At 38.5% G+C, this 14901-nt stretch overlaps 1 protein-coding gene and 1 long non-coding RNA gene across 2 annotated transcripts in view; both read right to left on the reverse strand.

The window, feature by feature from the left end:
• Nucleotides 1-4655: 4655 nt before the first annotated feature.
• On the reverse strand, nucleotides 4656-9142 carry LOC107548651 (interferon-induced very large GTPase 1-like). The gene has a single exon (XM_016229425.1). The coding sequence runs from the start codon at nucleotides 9140-9142 to the stop codon at nucleotides 5738-5740; it is 3405 nt and encodes a 1134-aa protein (XP_016084911.1). The 3' UTR covers nucleotides 4656-5737.
• LOC107548675 (uncharacterized) overlaps nucleotides 9143-14901 on the reverse strand; it is a 16886-nt gene continuing 11127 nt past the window's right edge. The window contains exon 4 of the long non-coding RNA XR_001604486.1: nucleotides 9143-9183. This is a non-coding gene — a long non-coding RNA (uncharacterized lncRNA). The remainder of the gene's footprint in view (nucleotides 9184-14901) is intronic.

The raw sequence follows: 14901 nt of genomic DNA on the forward strand, positions 1-14901 counted from the left end.
TATTTTAGTCCTTCCTCCAAACAGCTGTGACTATACCAGCTTATATATCTGAATATTATTATAAGAATGTTTTTAAACAAAAAATGGCACATTAAAACAATAATTTTAAATTTTGGTGACCTGAAATAAATATTTGTTCCCTATATTTTTATATTCAGTAGGATTTAATTTAAATGAGAGTCTAAATATGTGCTGGTCACTGACTGTACATTATGTACAGCAGATGAGGGAGAGGAAAAATATAAGGTTTACATTTTTTTATGGCATGCCTGATGCTCAATATTAAAGCTGACATATATTATGGCCTTAAATCAGCCTAAATATACAACAAATAATTCAGCATTAATTATGAATGATACCTATTGGGCCAAATGTAGTCAAATAAATTTAGAACATAATACATGACTCACATCTGATTTCATATTTCATTGTCCACATTTGATCATTCTCAACTTACATTCACTTAGCTGGTTAAGCTGGAATTTATGTATTTTTATTTGGAAGCTTAGATGGCAAAAATGGAGATGATCAACATTTCAAGGTGAAGAGGCAGATGAAGGAGCTGCATATTTGGTTTATGCATGTGTCGTTCAATAAACATATGTTCAATCATGTCGTTACTAAAATGGGCCACTAGGTGGGAGTGTTGCATTAGTTCACTAAAGTCCACTGCCAAGTGCACTTCAGAAAATGTAATTTAATTTATTTGCTCCAAGTGTGATTTCTAAGCCAATGCTGTTTTTCGCCACTATACTGCTGAGCAGGGGTCTTCAGACTCGGTCCTGCAGAGTTTAGCTCCAACTTGCCTCAACACACCTACCTGGAAGTTTCTAGCATGCCTAGTAAGACCTTGTTGTGTTTAATTAGGGTTGGAGCTAAACTCTGCAGGACACCGGCCCTCCAGGACCGAGTTTGGAGACCCCGATTCAGAAGATGCCACTGTAACAATGCTTTTATAATGATCGTTGGACATGTAACAGGTAGGAGGACTTGAGAAGACTTATAGGCCTACTGTTCATTCAGTCCTGCTTTGTTCACATGATTACAACTTACATGACTAACATTCTAGTCAGTACATTGCAGTCAAAACACTAGACAATTTAGTCAATATACTGCGACTACTTCTGATTACTTTTAAATTAGGCTACTTTACTTTTGACCTAATAGTTTAAGACATTTGAGGATACTCTCATAAGTACGGATTTATAATGGCTAAACGATTCATGTTAAAAGGGATGTTAAATTAGGAGGAATTTCGTAGTTACAGTTAATACATTTTAAATAAATAAATAAATATTGTTGCTCTATAGGCCTATGTTGAATACATAATAGGCCTATTTCACAACTATACACACTGTAAAAAAATTATGTAAAATTTAAACCGTAAAACCTAAAATGTTGCTACCGTATTTTTTACAGTAAAATTCCGGCAACCACAGCTGCTGTTTTTTTTACCGTAAAAAAATACGGTAGCAACATTTTAGGTTTTACGGTTTAAACTTAAATTAACAGTTAAATACCATAATTTCATTAACTGATGTAATGTTAATATACCAACCTATTGAAGTGCTGAATTCTGTTTTGTACCTTTGTAATACACTGATAACCACCAAATGCAGGAGGTGATGAGAAAGTCACATGATGAACCAAAGCCCATCACAAGCAGCTTTTAAATAATAACATATATAGAAGGTGCACAGCGTCATTCACACAAACACTAAACACCATCACGGTGACACATCACGGTCATTTTTTACAGCATGAACAGTGTTTGGTAACATGCATAATTATTTGTCATGAAAAGATATTATCTAATGAATGCGTGTTGCTTTTGTCACAAACAGAAGAGTGGATCACACATTGTATTTACATGGTGTAAAATATGAAGGGAGAGATGCTGATAAAGCAGTTAAAATATAACATAATTACAGATTTTTGCATCTGATTATGTAACCCAGATTGCATATAATCAATATAATCAGAATCAATGTAATGCATTACTATCCATTATTCATTTATCATCTACTGTAAAAGAGTATGAAATAATATGAACAGAAGATTCATATAAAACTACAAATCATCACATTTATTCAAATTAATCACAGAACACAGTTCAAAAGTTTTTTTTTCTTTTGGTTAAGATTCCTGCTCCGTCTTCTGTGTTTCAGTGATGTGTTTAGAGATGTTGTGTATCTGTCTGTAGCATCATCCTCTCAGGTGCTTCAAACAGCTGATTCATGGGCTTCATATCAAACACACATCTGAAATCCTGTCTTTTGTAAGAGCAGGAGTCTTTCCCAATCGTTCTGTGAGAACTATTAAGTGTGTAATGTCAATGCAAAGTTATCTTCTCAAAGATCTTGTTCCTTCTCAAAGTTCATCCAGCTGATCCTCTCCTATTGCAATATGTCAGAGTGTAAACAGGCTGAAAACCGGCCAGTGAATTCCCATAAATGGACTAGGCAAGGCTGTTCAGTGGCTTTTGACTTAATGCCACTTTGGAGCATTTATCAGCAAATACATTTATAAACCTTTCCTCTACTGGGTGCTGGTGGTAGAGCAAGCTGATGACGTCACATTCTTATGCTCTAAGGAGAAAAGTTTAACACAAACATTCATTCACAGCCAATACTAAGTACTTAAAATGGACATAATGAATAGCATGTGATCCCAGAGTTGACACTGTTCTGGTGCACCAGAATCATGAGAAACTGAAACAATACGTTTAATTCTCTTTAGACACAGTTTATATGTGGTGGACAGACATTTTTGCTTTATACTAAGTCACATTGTTATCAATCAGATATTGTGAAGCACACACATTGAAGCACACACACACACACACACACACACACACACAGGTTTACATTTGTGAAAAGTGGGGACTCTCCATAGGCGTAATGGTTTTTCTACTGTACAGACCGTATTTTCTATTGCCCTACACCAACCCTACCCCTAAACCTACCCCTCACAGGAGACTTTGTGCTATTTCAGATTTTCAATACACTCCATTCTGTGTGATTTATAAGCGTTTTGAAAAGTGGGGACATGGGGTAATGTCCTGAAAAGTCACCTTCTCCTTGTAATACATATGTCATACCTTTGTCATTATACAAATGTATGTCCTCATTTGTCACAAAAACGAGTACACACACACACACACACACAGTATCTCCTGAAGTACATGAAGCTCATGGAAGTAAGTAGGAATGAGTATGCCATCACTGTCATATTTTGCATTACTAATTGTAATTTGCATTACTTGTATATCAAATAAAAGTTATTGTATTACAACTTCCTAATATACTCACAATTTGGTCTTTTATCAATGCTCTCCTGCTTTAGCAGCATATTAGACTGGTTCACCTGTGGTCTGGAGGAACGGGATTCTTCTTCTCTGATCTCCATATCGCTCTTTCTCTGTTTGTTTCCTCACGTTTCTTGCTATCAATTGTGTGAATGAGATAGAAATTGGCAGAACGTTATTCTTTTTTTATTTTTTTTATTTTTAGTTTTAAAGAGTGTAAAGTTACAGTTAATGAATTTTTCTGTTTTATGTAAAACGATTCTTACCTTATCATTGACTGTGTGAAGAAAAAAAAACTGAATGTAGAAAAATCCAACCTTCTGTTTTCTCTGTATGTAAAGATTATGTGACTGAGTATTCAAGAATATGAGTCACAGATCTCAGTAAACAAGGATTTTAAAGCTGTATATTCCTGATGACCAGCCTCTCTTCCACTGTGCAACCCAGAGGTATGAGGTGTTTCCTTGAAAACTCGTTAAACAGGTTTTTGCACACAGAATGTCACACAAACACATATTTGTGTCACTGTCACGTATCTGCTCTTCCTGAAGGTGAAGGAGAAGGATAGAAGAGAGAAACCAAATTCTCTCAGTGGGTGAGTTTTGGCTGAACTTTGGGGGATCAACTCTAATTTTTCTTCAAATAACATCAATAAAAAATAATAATAATAGCAAACTGAATGCTGCAGAAAATTGCTTTTAAGGCTTTTCATCAGACATGATTTCAACAAAGCATTTAACTATGAGCATTTTAAAATATCACAAATCATGACAAATCTGATTATGTAACTCAGATTATGTATAATCCATATTTCATGGGTTACGTTCCATTTTTCATTTATTTAAACATATTCTACACACACACACACACACACACACACACACACACACACACGTTGTGTTTCCATGTTTTATGGGGACTCTCCATAGGCGTAATGGTTTTTATACTGTACAAACTGTATATTCTATTGCCCTTTACCAACCCTACCCCTAAACCTACCCCTCACAGGAAACTTTGTGCATTTTTACTTTCTCAAAAAAAAACTCATTCTGTATGATTTATAAGCTTGTTTTCTCATGGGGACCTCAGATGTCATTTGGTCCCTATAACATGATAAATACCAGGCACACACACACACACACACCTGATTGGCCATTCAGTTCAAGTTAGAAACATTTCTAGCCTACCTAATCTATTCAGAATTTGAATAAAAGTTTTGTTTTTCATGCTGCTTAATATGACCAGCTGCCACATACCCTGTACAGGCAGCAAAGCTTCCGGAGCGACATGAATAATAAATATCTACAGAACAGGAAATACCACAAGCCATCAAATTATTAATAGGCCATTTTATTTATATTTAGTTATAACAGGTTGTTGCACAGAATGCTACAAAATCATATATTTGTCTCACTATCACATATCTGATCTCCTTGAAGGTGAATAGGAGAGGGTTAGAAGAACAGAGTGACCCAATTCTCTCAGTGGGTGAGTTTTGACTGAACTTTGGAGATCAACTGTCTCGCTTTCATTCACATAATGTCATTAAAGAAGCAATAACAAACTGAATGCAGCATAAATTAATATCATGTATTAGCATAACAATCAGAAAGCTGCAGTAGTTAGTATTATGTTGAATTATTTAGCCTTTTTTTTTTGCTGAATGCATATGCAATTTGCCACTACGTCTTTGCCACTTTAAAATAAAGTGTTGAGTGAACAGTTTTGAAGAATCACTTTATGAAATTAAGGAAAAAGGTTCTATACCACTGCTAAAGATCATGCACATTTGGTTGTGATATTGTAGAACATTCTTGATATCTTTAAACATGCCTGTACACAACACACAGAACCACAAATCTCAATAGTTACAACAGAGAAAATTAAATGTATTCAAATTAAACTCAAAATCGAAAACATAGCTTGTGAAAAAACCCCACACAGTCATGACAAAACATCAGCGAGTTACATTAAGAGCATCACAAACGTTACACCCACAAAAAAAAAAAAAAAAGTATAAGGATTTCAATAAAACAAAAGTATCCATGAATATATAGATGAAATAATGATGTTTCACCTAGAGTATATTACAACATTTGAATGATGCTTTTATCGTAGGAAAAAAAATCTTAACTTAGATTTGTTTTTTCATGGCTTCTTTCATGGCAAGAGCAAGTGCAAGCTGCAGTCTGACGACATCAGAAGTCATTAGGAAATTATTACCTTGTTCAGATGTGAAGAATTTGATGTAATGCACTCCACTGTTCTTTGTTTTATGATCTGTGATCGTATTGAACCAAAGCAGGTTTTGCTCTTCTATTGTTACAGTTGAAACGTATTTCAAGGATACCTTGATATTTTAAAGTTCTCTTACCTTTGTGTACCAAACTAATTTGAACAGAGGCCAGACAGATACTAGTTAGTTGATGTTTACTTTAGGCTTTCCTCTACTTGGGTCTTTGTAATGTCTTTCCAGTATGATGGTATATCTGCAGGCATTGCATCATACTCATCAGCAAACTGCTCATTGAATTTTGCCATCACATATTTCCAGTATGCTGAGGCCTCTCTACTGGGGTCTGAATCGATTTGCCAGTCTGGATAGATTTGGCTGTATTCCTTATATTTATGCCACTTATCATTGGTGTCATGGCACTTGAAGCTTTTGCCACTGTGCACCGATGATGTACAGATGTCTGTCACTAGTTTTTCAGAATGATCAAATCTGTAGCAGCCGAGGCCTTCTGGTCTGTGGATTGAGACAAAGTGTTTAGCGTGGGCTTCTCCTCCAGCCTCACATGGTGCTTTACAGAATGGACACTGTTTCCCACAGCCATGCACTCGTTTGAACAGCACGTCCTGTGGTTTGTTTCGAAGACGATCAATTTTGTTTTGAAAACCTCTTGCTTGAAAACCAGCTTTCAGTGATTTAGCCATCTCCTTCACAGAATATTGAAGGCTTTCAGAAATTTTTTTGGGATTTGCATTGTTCAGTGTGCTGATTTTGTCCACTACATCCCTGGGAATAACAAGCCTTTTTTGAAGTTTCCTGCAGATGTCTTGGATGAATCCCTTGATGTCATTTATCTTTGGGTCCTGCTCCGTGTCTTCAATGGCCTGGATAATTTCACGGATGACTTCATTGAGAACCTTTTCCTCTAGTTTGATCATTCTGTTCTCTGCTGTAAAGTGTTCTCTGATTTTATCAAAAATAAAGTCTTTGACATACGTTTCATATGACTTTATGAAACGCCAATATGATTTGCATTCAAATTCATCAAGAAGATTTTTCAAGATTAATTGCTGAAATGTTGTCCTTGTTCCGAAAATTGCAGAGTTTTCACCAGTCACCATCTTATCTGCCATTTCTGTGCCCAAGACCTCAGACATGTATGTTTCCAAGGCAGGTTTTAGACAGTTACTCATGAATTCATCAGCTTTCTTCTGACACTGGTCTCGTTCACGATAAAGGTCAATGAAGTCAGAGTGGTATGTTTGTTTGGCGTTCTCCAAGGTTGTTCGTGGGTTGCTTTCCTGGATGAATTGATTGTGAATCTTTTGAAATTCTCTGCTTGCAAAGCCACATATGTATAATTTAAGGGACAGTTCAAAATCTTCCTTTAGCTGAAGATCTTCGTGAGCCTTGATTTTCTCTTCAATCATGTTAAGAATTTCCCTGATGTATGTGTCATCATAATCATCCTTACTTTCCCTCTTTGCTTCAACAAAATCCCGACATTCAGCGATGAGGTTGTCTGACATCTCTTGAACCGTCTGGTTCCACTGAGCATAAACAAACCTGCTGGTTATAAAGTTACCTTTGTGGACAACAAAATTTCCATGGCCATGATTGTTAAAATCCTTCACTTTGTCTAAGCTTTGAGCCACTGAACTTCCTCTAGATTCAAGATTTTTTCTTAAATGATGAAGAACTTTTGTAATGATATCTTGTTTCTGGAGCCCTGTGTATGACAATGTCCTAACAGTCTCCTGCCACATCTTTTCAAATGCTTCATCCAGCATTGACTCTGACATGTGTGCCTTTTTCTCACGACAGTCTTTCAGCAAGTCCAGCACTTTTTTCTCCATTGTGTCCATGTATGTCTTTATGATTCCTTCGACCTTCATCATTCCATTTCGACGTGAAAAAGCTGCATCCAATTTGATTCTGATTGAATTTGAAAGCTCTGTCTTCAAAGACTTGGCAGAGTTTATAAAGTCTTGTCGATAACTTTCCACAAGTTCAACATGACCTTCTCCTTGTTCATAGTATGACTGGATCTTGGCAATAATTTCGTCTTGTCCTTTTGAAAGTTCAGATTCTGCTTCTTGTAGTAAATGACAGTGGACATCTTCAACAGTGCACTCCTCAGAGTTTTCAAATTTTCCATGGTTTAAGATATTAGTTTCAGCTTCTAACGCCCATGTATGCATTTGTTTTCTCAGTGTCCAGTCCCATCTGTTGTACTCCGTGCACAGTTTCATGTATGCATCAGCCACCAGACTATTTCTGAAGCTAAAGATGAACTTCTCAAATTTCACAGCAGTCCACAAGTCTTTGGTCCATTTAAGAAATTCATTGATTGTGCTGGGCTTGTAACATTTAAAGATCTCCATTATATGCTTTTTGAGAGCATACACAGACTCACTATAGCCAATACTCACTGGTGCCATTGGGGGGGTTCCATGCCACAATCCAGGGATGTAGTGGTCACCCGTCTCAGTGTCATAATTCATCAAATCTGTAAATTTCTTGACCTCCAGTTTGTTCTCCATTTTGGCTGCAGCTTGTGTCATTTCATCCAGTTGCTCCAAGAGAAATTGACGGTCTCTCATGTTTGAAACGTGAGCTGAGACATCAGCAACATTCTGGTGTACAAACAAACACTTGGGTTTCTTACCCATTTCCTTCATCCTGAGGAAGGCATGAACAATGATTTGTAAAATGTCTTTCATCTCTGTGGAGTTTTCCATGGTGATGTTGACAATTGTTACATCACTCAGTCCAACAACAAGAGTTGCCAACTCATTGTCATGTTCATAGCTGTTGTCCAGTTGTGCGAGCTCAAGGGATTTCAGTCCCTCAGTGTCAATTATCATTATATAATCACATTGGAGTTCTGCTTTACGTTCTTCTGTTACTTTAATGAGCTGCATAAAGGCTCCCCTGGTGCACCTTCCACTGCTCACTGCAAACTGAACTCCAAACATGGTGTTCAGCAGCGTTGACTTTCCTGAACTCTGGACGCCCAAAACGGTGACAACCATAATCTTGTTTTTGGGCTCCACCAGTGTGTTTAATTCAGAAAACACACTAGACAGCCATTTTTCAGCGATATTTGAAGAATCTCCATTTACAAGTTCAAGTGAAAATCCATCCAGCAGTAGTTGAGCACAGAGTTTAGGTAAATGTTCCAGCTGTTTTCGGTAAAGTGCATCTTCTGGGAGTGAGACTGCAGCTTCGTAAAGCTGGCTCATCTCTCGAATGAAATGCTCCACTCCTAAAGAACTGTTTGAAATCTTTTTATCAAGCTCAGCAATTTCTGTCTTGTTCCCACAAATATCTTGATATTTCTGTTTGTACAGTTCTCTGAGTTGAGGCAGTACTTCATGAGATTTATTCTCTAGAGCGATTCTTAACCATTTTAAGAAGTAGGCTCTTTCTGGTGTTGATATTGCTTTGATAAAGCAGCTCATAGTAACTGATATATCTGTTTCATTTTGCTCTTCTCTGAGCTTCTTTTTCTCAACCCGAAGCTTATTTTTGTAGTCCTCACTCTTATCCCCAGCTTTCTTCATTCGGCATTCCTCCTTCTCTAACTTTGCCAATTTCATCACCAAACCCAATTTTTCCAGTAGTTTCTTCATGATGTTCCCTGTAAACGAGACCAAAATGGGTTACTTTTGCTGTCTCTTGCCCAGTCAGCACTGCACTCATTCATTAATTAAGTGCAATTAATTATGAATATTCATGTTTTTCACAAGTCCTCAAATCAGCAGACTACAGTCAACTCACCACATCAACCTATCGGAGTGAATGGAACTCAGAATAAGAAAACCATCAAGATTGTATCGCAGTGTGCTGACCAGATGCATCACTGTCTGGTAGGGATGTAACAAATTCACTCAACTCACAATGTGATACAATTAACGATACGATACGATTTTCTCAATCTATTTTCAACAAAATGAGATTTAAGATAAATTATAAATTAAAATATGTCCTTTATTATTTCTTGGACAAAATGCTGCACATTTTTCTTTGTGAAATTGAAATGTCAAATAACAAAACTAAATTGCAAATTTTAAACCAACCCCAAATCAAATAAATAAACAAACCAAATCTCTTCATATACATAAACCAACGTTTGTGTGCGGCTATGCAGTGGGGATGCATTCACTGTCAAATATCATTCAGCATTAATTTTGAAATTGCCAAACATTTTTCTTGATTACAAGAAAAAAAAAAAAAAACTATTGTTCTAGTGATTTATTTCTTGTTTTTCATTTAATTCATAAGTTAACACTGCAAATTAAATGGTTTCGTTTTTTTCTGCAGTCGAAGAAAGAATAGCCTAAATTATGACAGTGATTTCTCTCATTTTAAAGATTATCAAGAATAATTTTTTTTCCGATCTGCAGTCTAATAAAAGTTAAGAACATTATTTTATAGATCTATAGCCTACAGGCTAATTTCATTCTCTTAACTTTTAACTTCTTAAATGTTATGAAGAATTTTAAATCAACTTCATAACAAATAGGCTAGGCTAATGAATTTTCATCATAAGCAATATACGAACAATGAATACCCTAACTATTCTATAAAACGAAATTCATAAAAATCATAAATCACGAATATGACTAAATAAAATTATTCTATAGCCTATATTATATACACACACACTTATAATTTAAACTATATATATATATATATATATATAAAAAAATTTTTAATTCCATAAGCACTGGTTACACTGGGTCTAACCAAAGTTGATTATTGTTTTGGGTTGACTAGTAAGGTCTTGTTTTGGGTTGACAACTAGTATGGCCTCACACTGACGTAGGCCTACGTTTAATTCACTTATTATAACATTTATAGCGTTATTTTTAAACGTTTAGTCAAAAAATGATATATTATCTCATGTATGTCTAAAATCAGGGCTTAAAAATGAATTGGTTTTAAGTAAAAACGATAGGCTTTTTTTTCGGCGGCTTACACTTGCAACACAGGCCCTCACATCCCAGTCTTTTCCTCCCGTTTCTTTTAACCCCTTTTCCTTTTCAGTGGCCTCCAGCTCCCATAGGAGACACTAGCCCAGAGGTTGAGGTAAGCGTGAGGCTGCCTCCACTGACAATCGTGGCCCCTGCTCCTCTCCCTCTCAGCCATCTACTTCATTCAAAATCACAATATTCTCTTTTCACAGCAACATCACTGCCCGTCCCACTATATGCTGTTGCCTTGGAGCCACCCTGTGGCTCACATCTGAGCAGTGAGCACAGATCCTGGCAGGTGCAGACATAGACCTCTCATCTAGGGCCGTCACTAACGATTAATTTGGTAACCAAAGTTACCGAGTTGTCTGTCGATTATTCTGATGATTAATCGGATAATTAGAATTAATTTTTTTATAGTAATAATAAAAAAAGGCCTAATCAACAATAGCCTTTAAAATTACCTAAAACCATATCTAATGGTAATGAGGCCATAATAATTGGTTCAAATAAGTATAAAAAGCAAGTAACAAGATGGTTTTGTTGAACAAAACGCAACATAACATATTAACATTATAATGTACAATAAGCATCACATTAAAAGCCTATAGAAGGTGCCAATGGCCTGGCGATTGTTTTACATGTCACTGCATGATCTGATCCTTGTTTAAACACTTAATGTCCACTTAATCTTTAATATTTGCCAATTTCTTTACAACAGAATTCAGAATTCACCCCCAGGCGAACATCTCCGCTTTTACTGCAGCAGCAGTGCCCCTTTTCACAGATGCCTCTCTCTTTTCAGATACCGCAGCAGTACACTCTCCTGCAGGAGTCCGTATCTTTATGTTCCACTGCCGCAGCAGTGCTCGCTTCTGCAGAAGCCGCTCTCTTTAAAAAAAATAAAAAATAAAAATTTGACACTACCGATGCAGTGCCCTGCTTAATTTGATGCTGCCGCCCCAGTGCCCTGGCCTGCTTCATTTGATACTGCCCCTGCAGTGCCCTGCTTCATTTGATACTGCTGCTGCAGTGCCCGCCTCATTTGATACTGCCACCACAGTGCCCTGTTTAATTGGATGCTGCCGCCGCCCCAGTGCCCTGGCCTGCTTCATTTGATACTGCCCCTGCAGTGCCCTGCTTCATTTGATACTGCTGCTGCAGTGCCCGCCTCATTTGATACTGCCACCACAGTGCCCTGTTTAATTGGATGCTGCCGCCGCAGTGCCCCGTTTAATTGGATGCTGCTGCCGCAGTGCCCCGTTTAATTGGATGCTGCTGCCGCAGTGCCCTGCTCAATTTGATACTGCCGCTGCAGTGCCCACTTCATTTGATACTTCCGCCGCAGTGTCTCCATCCGTCATTGCGAGCCTAATGGCTTATTCAGCATCGGACCGGACTCTCCCTTCCGGGGCAGCAGAGCCGCGGCTCACGCCGGTCGCAGCGAGAGCCCTCCATCCGACACAAACCACGCCTCGTATCCAGCTACAAGAGGGACTCTCCCTCCTGGTGCAGCAGAGCCGCAGCTCCTTTCAGACGCAGCAAGAGTCCCTCACTTGGTATTCCATCGTGCTCCTCATTTGGCGGCAGGTAGGGCTCGCCGTCCTACGTGGCGAGCCGCACGAGGCTGTCTTATGCCTATTAGCTTCTTTTGGGGAGTTCGGGCTCTCTCCCGAGCTCGGAGCCCTCCCTCTGGACAGCATGCTTAATAATTGCTCAATCCTATTATATGTTAGTGTGAACTCTTGAATATGGCGTAACGTACTAATATGATTAAGACCAAATTCAGTATACATCATATTGTTGATGAAAACTATTACAGGCAAGCAGATATTAACACGCATTAAAGTGCCCCTATTATGGATTTTTTTTAAATTACCTTTCATGCAGTGTGTAACACATCCTGTGAAGTTTTACATCTGAAAGTGCACCGTGTATAAAAGTTGTCTCTCAAAAGAAAGAGTCGACTCTGAATCACTGAAACGGTTCATTTTTAAAACGAATCCCAAGCTGTTTCATGTTGACATCAACATGAAACATTAGCATATTGCCCGCCCACTTCTTACGCGCGCAGACCCGGGAAAACTTGGAAACTTGGTCTGAATGAAAATACGAATTAATTCTTTGCCACTAGGTGCTGCTTTTGGAGTTGTAAAAATAGCTGTTTCCCTGGTAACGGCTGCACACAAAGCAGCACTGCGCTCACAAACCCTGCTGAAATCACCAATCACTGCAGATTAGCATCGCAAAGGAGGGGTTTGGAAAAATGAAACGTTGAGCAAATTGTTTGGGAGTCGTTGAGCATGTAAGGTAAAAATAAATGCATATTATAAGACAATGAAAGTGTTTTTGACCTTGCATGCATGTCACCCTGTTGCTGGGGACTCCCAAAAACAAAATATGAACCTTTAATAACCCATAATAGGGGCACTTTAAGAAATGCATTAAAGTAAGTGATATTAAAAGACCAAATTCGGTATACAGTTCATTAAAAATAGTATGTACAGTCAAGCAGATGAGCCCAGAATTCAATGCGCTAAATTTCATGTTTAACGTTTTCCATCCCATGGAAAAATCATTATAAATAACACTTAATATTGGACGCAAATCATGATATAAAAAGGCTGTATACAGTGTATTCTATAGGAAAACACTTAAAGCAATGCCTGCTAGCCTGCACATGTTAGTTATATTTTATTAATATTTTGATCAAGATGGCGCCGCACATGGCAGCCACATTGCTTTTCTCTCCAGTTGTTTTAGTGTTTTTGTTAGTTTTTCCTGTCTTTTGTTTTTCAAACACGATCAGATTCACCAGGGATGAACTGCTGAACATTCGGCAGAACACACCACAAAATCTCCTACCGGTTTTCGATTATTCGGATGTTTTGCTGAACATTGTAGTTGGCGGAGCAGCAGCACTGATCAAACGCTTCAGGACGCGCAGACGGGGGAAGCGAGCCGGCGCGCACGTGAAGCACAGAAAGCGCGGATTTCGAACGCCGTTGCCTAGCATCCATCTGGCAAATCTCTGCTCTCTACCCAACAAAACTGACTAACTTCTGCTCTCCTGGACAAATAGGGATTTCTCACACTCTGCTGCTCTGCGTTTCATGGAAACCTGGCTGAATGACGCCATACCGGACAGCGCGCTACATCTGCCAAGCTTTCAGCTGTTCAGAGTGGACCGCGACACAGAATCAACTGGGAAATTGCGCGGTGGTGGGACATGCTTTTACATCAATGAAAGGTGGTGTACAGATGTAACCGTGTTAAAGAAGATGTGCTGTCCCAATCTAGAAGCGCTCTTCATTAACTGTAAACCATTCTACTCGCCGCGGGAGTTTCACTCATTCATTCTCGTGAGGGGTTACATTCCTCTGCAAGCACACGTGAGCCTGGCTTTGCAAAAACTCGCTGATCAGATCACAGAGACGGAGCAACAACACCCGGACTCTATTTTAATCATTCTCGGGGACTTTAATAAAGCAAATATTTCCCGTGAACTGCCAAAATACAGACAGCATGTTACATGTCCCACCAGAGACAGTAATATACTGGATCACTGTTACACAGCAATAAAGGATGCATATCACTCTGTCCCATGGGCAGCTTTGGTGATCTCTGATCACTGTCTGGTTTATCTTATACCAACCTACAGGCAAAAACTTAAATCTGCTAAACCTGTAGTAAAGATTGTAAACAGATGGACCAACAAAACAGAGTGGGTTTTACAAGCCTGTTTCGACTGATCTCTGATCACTGTCTGGTTTATCTTATACCAACCTACAGGCAAAAACTTAAATCTGCTAAACCTGTAGTAAAGATTGTAAACAGATGGACCAACAAAACAGAGTGGGTTTTACAAGCCTGTTTCGACTCCACTGATTGGACTGTTTTTGAAGCTGCTACCACCGATCTGGATGAATTCACAGAGACCGTAACATCCTATATTAGTTTATGTGAGGATATGAGCATTCCTACCAGGACTTAACATTTAACAATGATAAGCCATGGTTTACAGCAAAACTCAGACATCTTCGTCAGGCCAAAGAGGATGCCTACAGAAATGGGGACAGAGTCTTGTACAATCAAGCCAGGAACACACTGAATAAGGAGCTTAGAGCGGCTAAAAGGAGCTACGCTAAAAAGTTGGAAGATCAGTTCACTTCCAATGACTCAGCTTAAGTGTGGAAAGGTCTGAAAGCCAATCACAAACTACAAGACACCATCCCCCAGCACTGAGGCAAATCAACAACTAGCTGAAGACCTGAATGAGTTTTATTGTAGATTTGAAACCCCTCACACCCGTTCTGACCATCTCTCTACACAACCGTTAACACCACCTGCAATCCCCCCCCCCCCCACACACCAACCCCCTC

This window comes from Sinocyclocheilus grahami, unplaced genomic scaffold (assembly GCF_001515645.1).
Source record: "Sinocyclocheilus grahami isolate Dianchi unplaced genomic scaffold, SAMN03320097.WGS_v1.1 scaffold352.1, whole genome shotgun sequence".
NCBI lineage: Eukaryota > Metazoa > Chordata > Actinopteri > Cypriniformes > Cyprinidae > Sinocyclocheilus > Sinocyclocheilus grahami.

What these genes read in the sequence shown, in the direction of transcription:
- LOC107548651 (XM_016229425.1), bottom strand. Translation starts at nt 9,142, where the DNA reads ATGAAATTGGCAAAGTTAGAGAAGGAGGAATGCCGAATGAAGAAAGCT.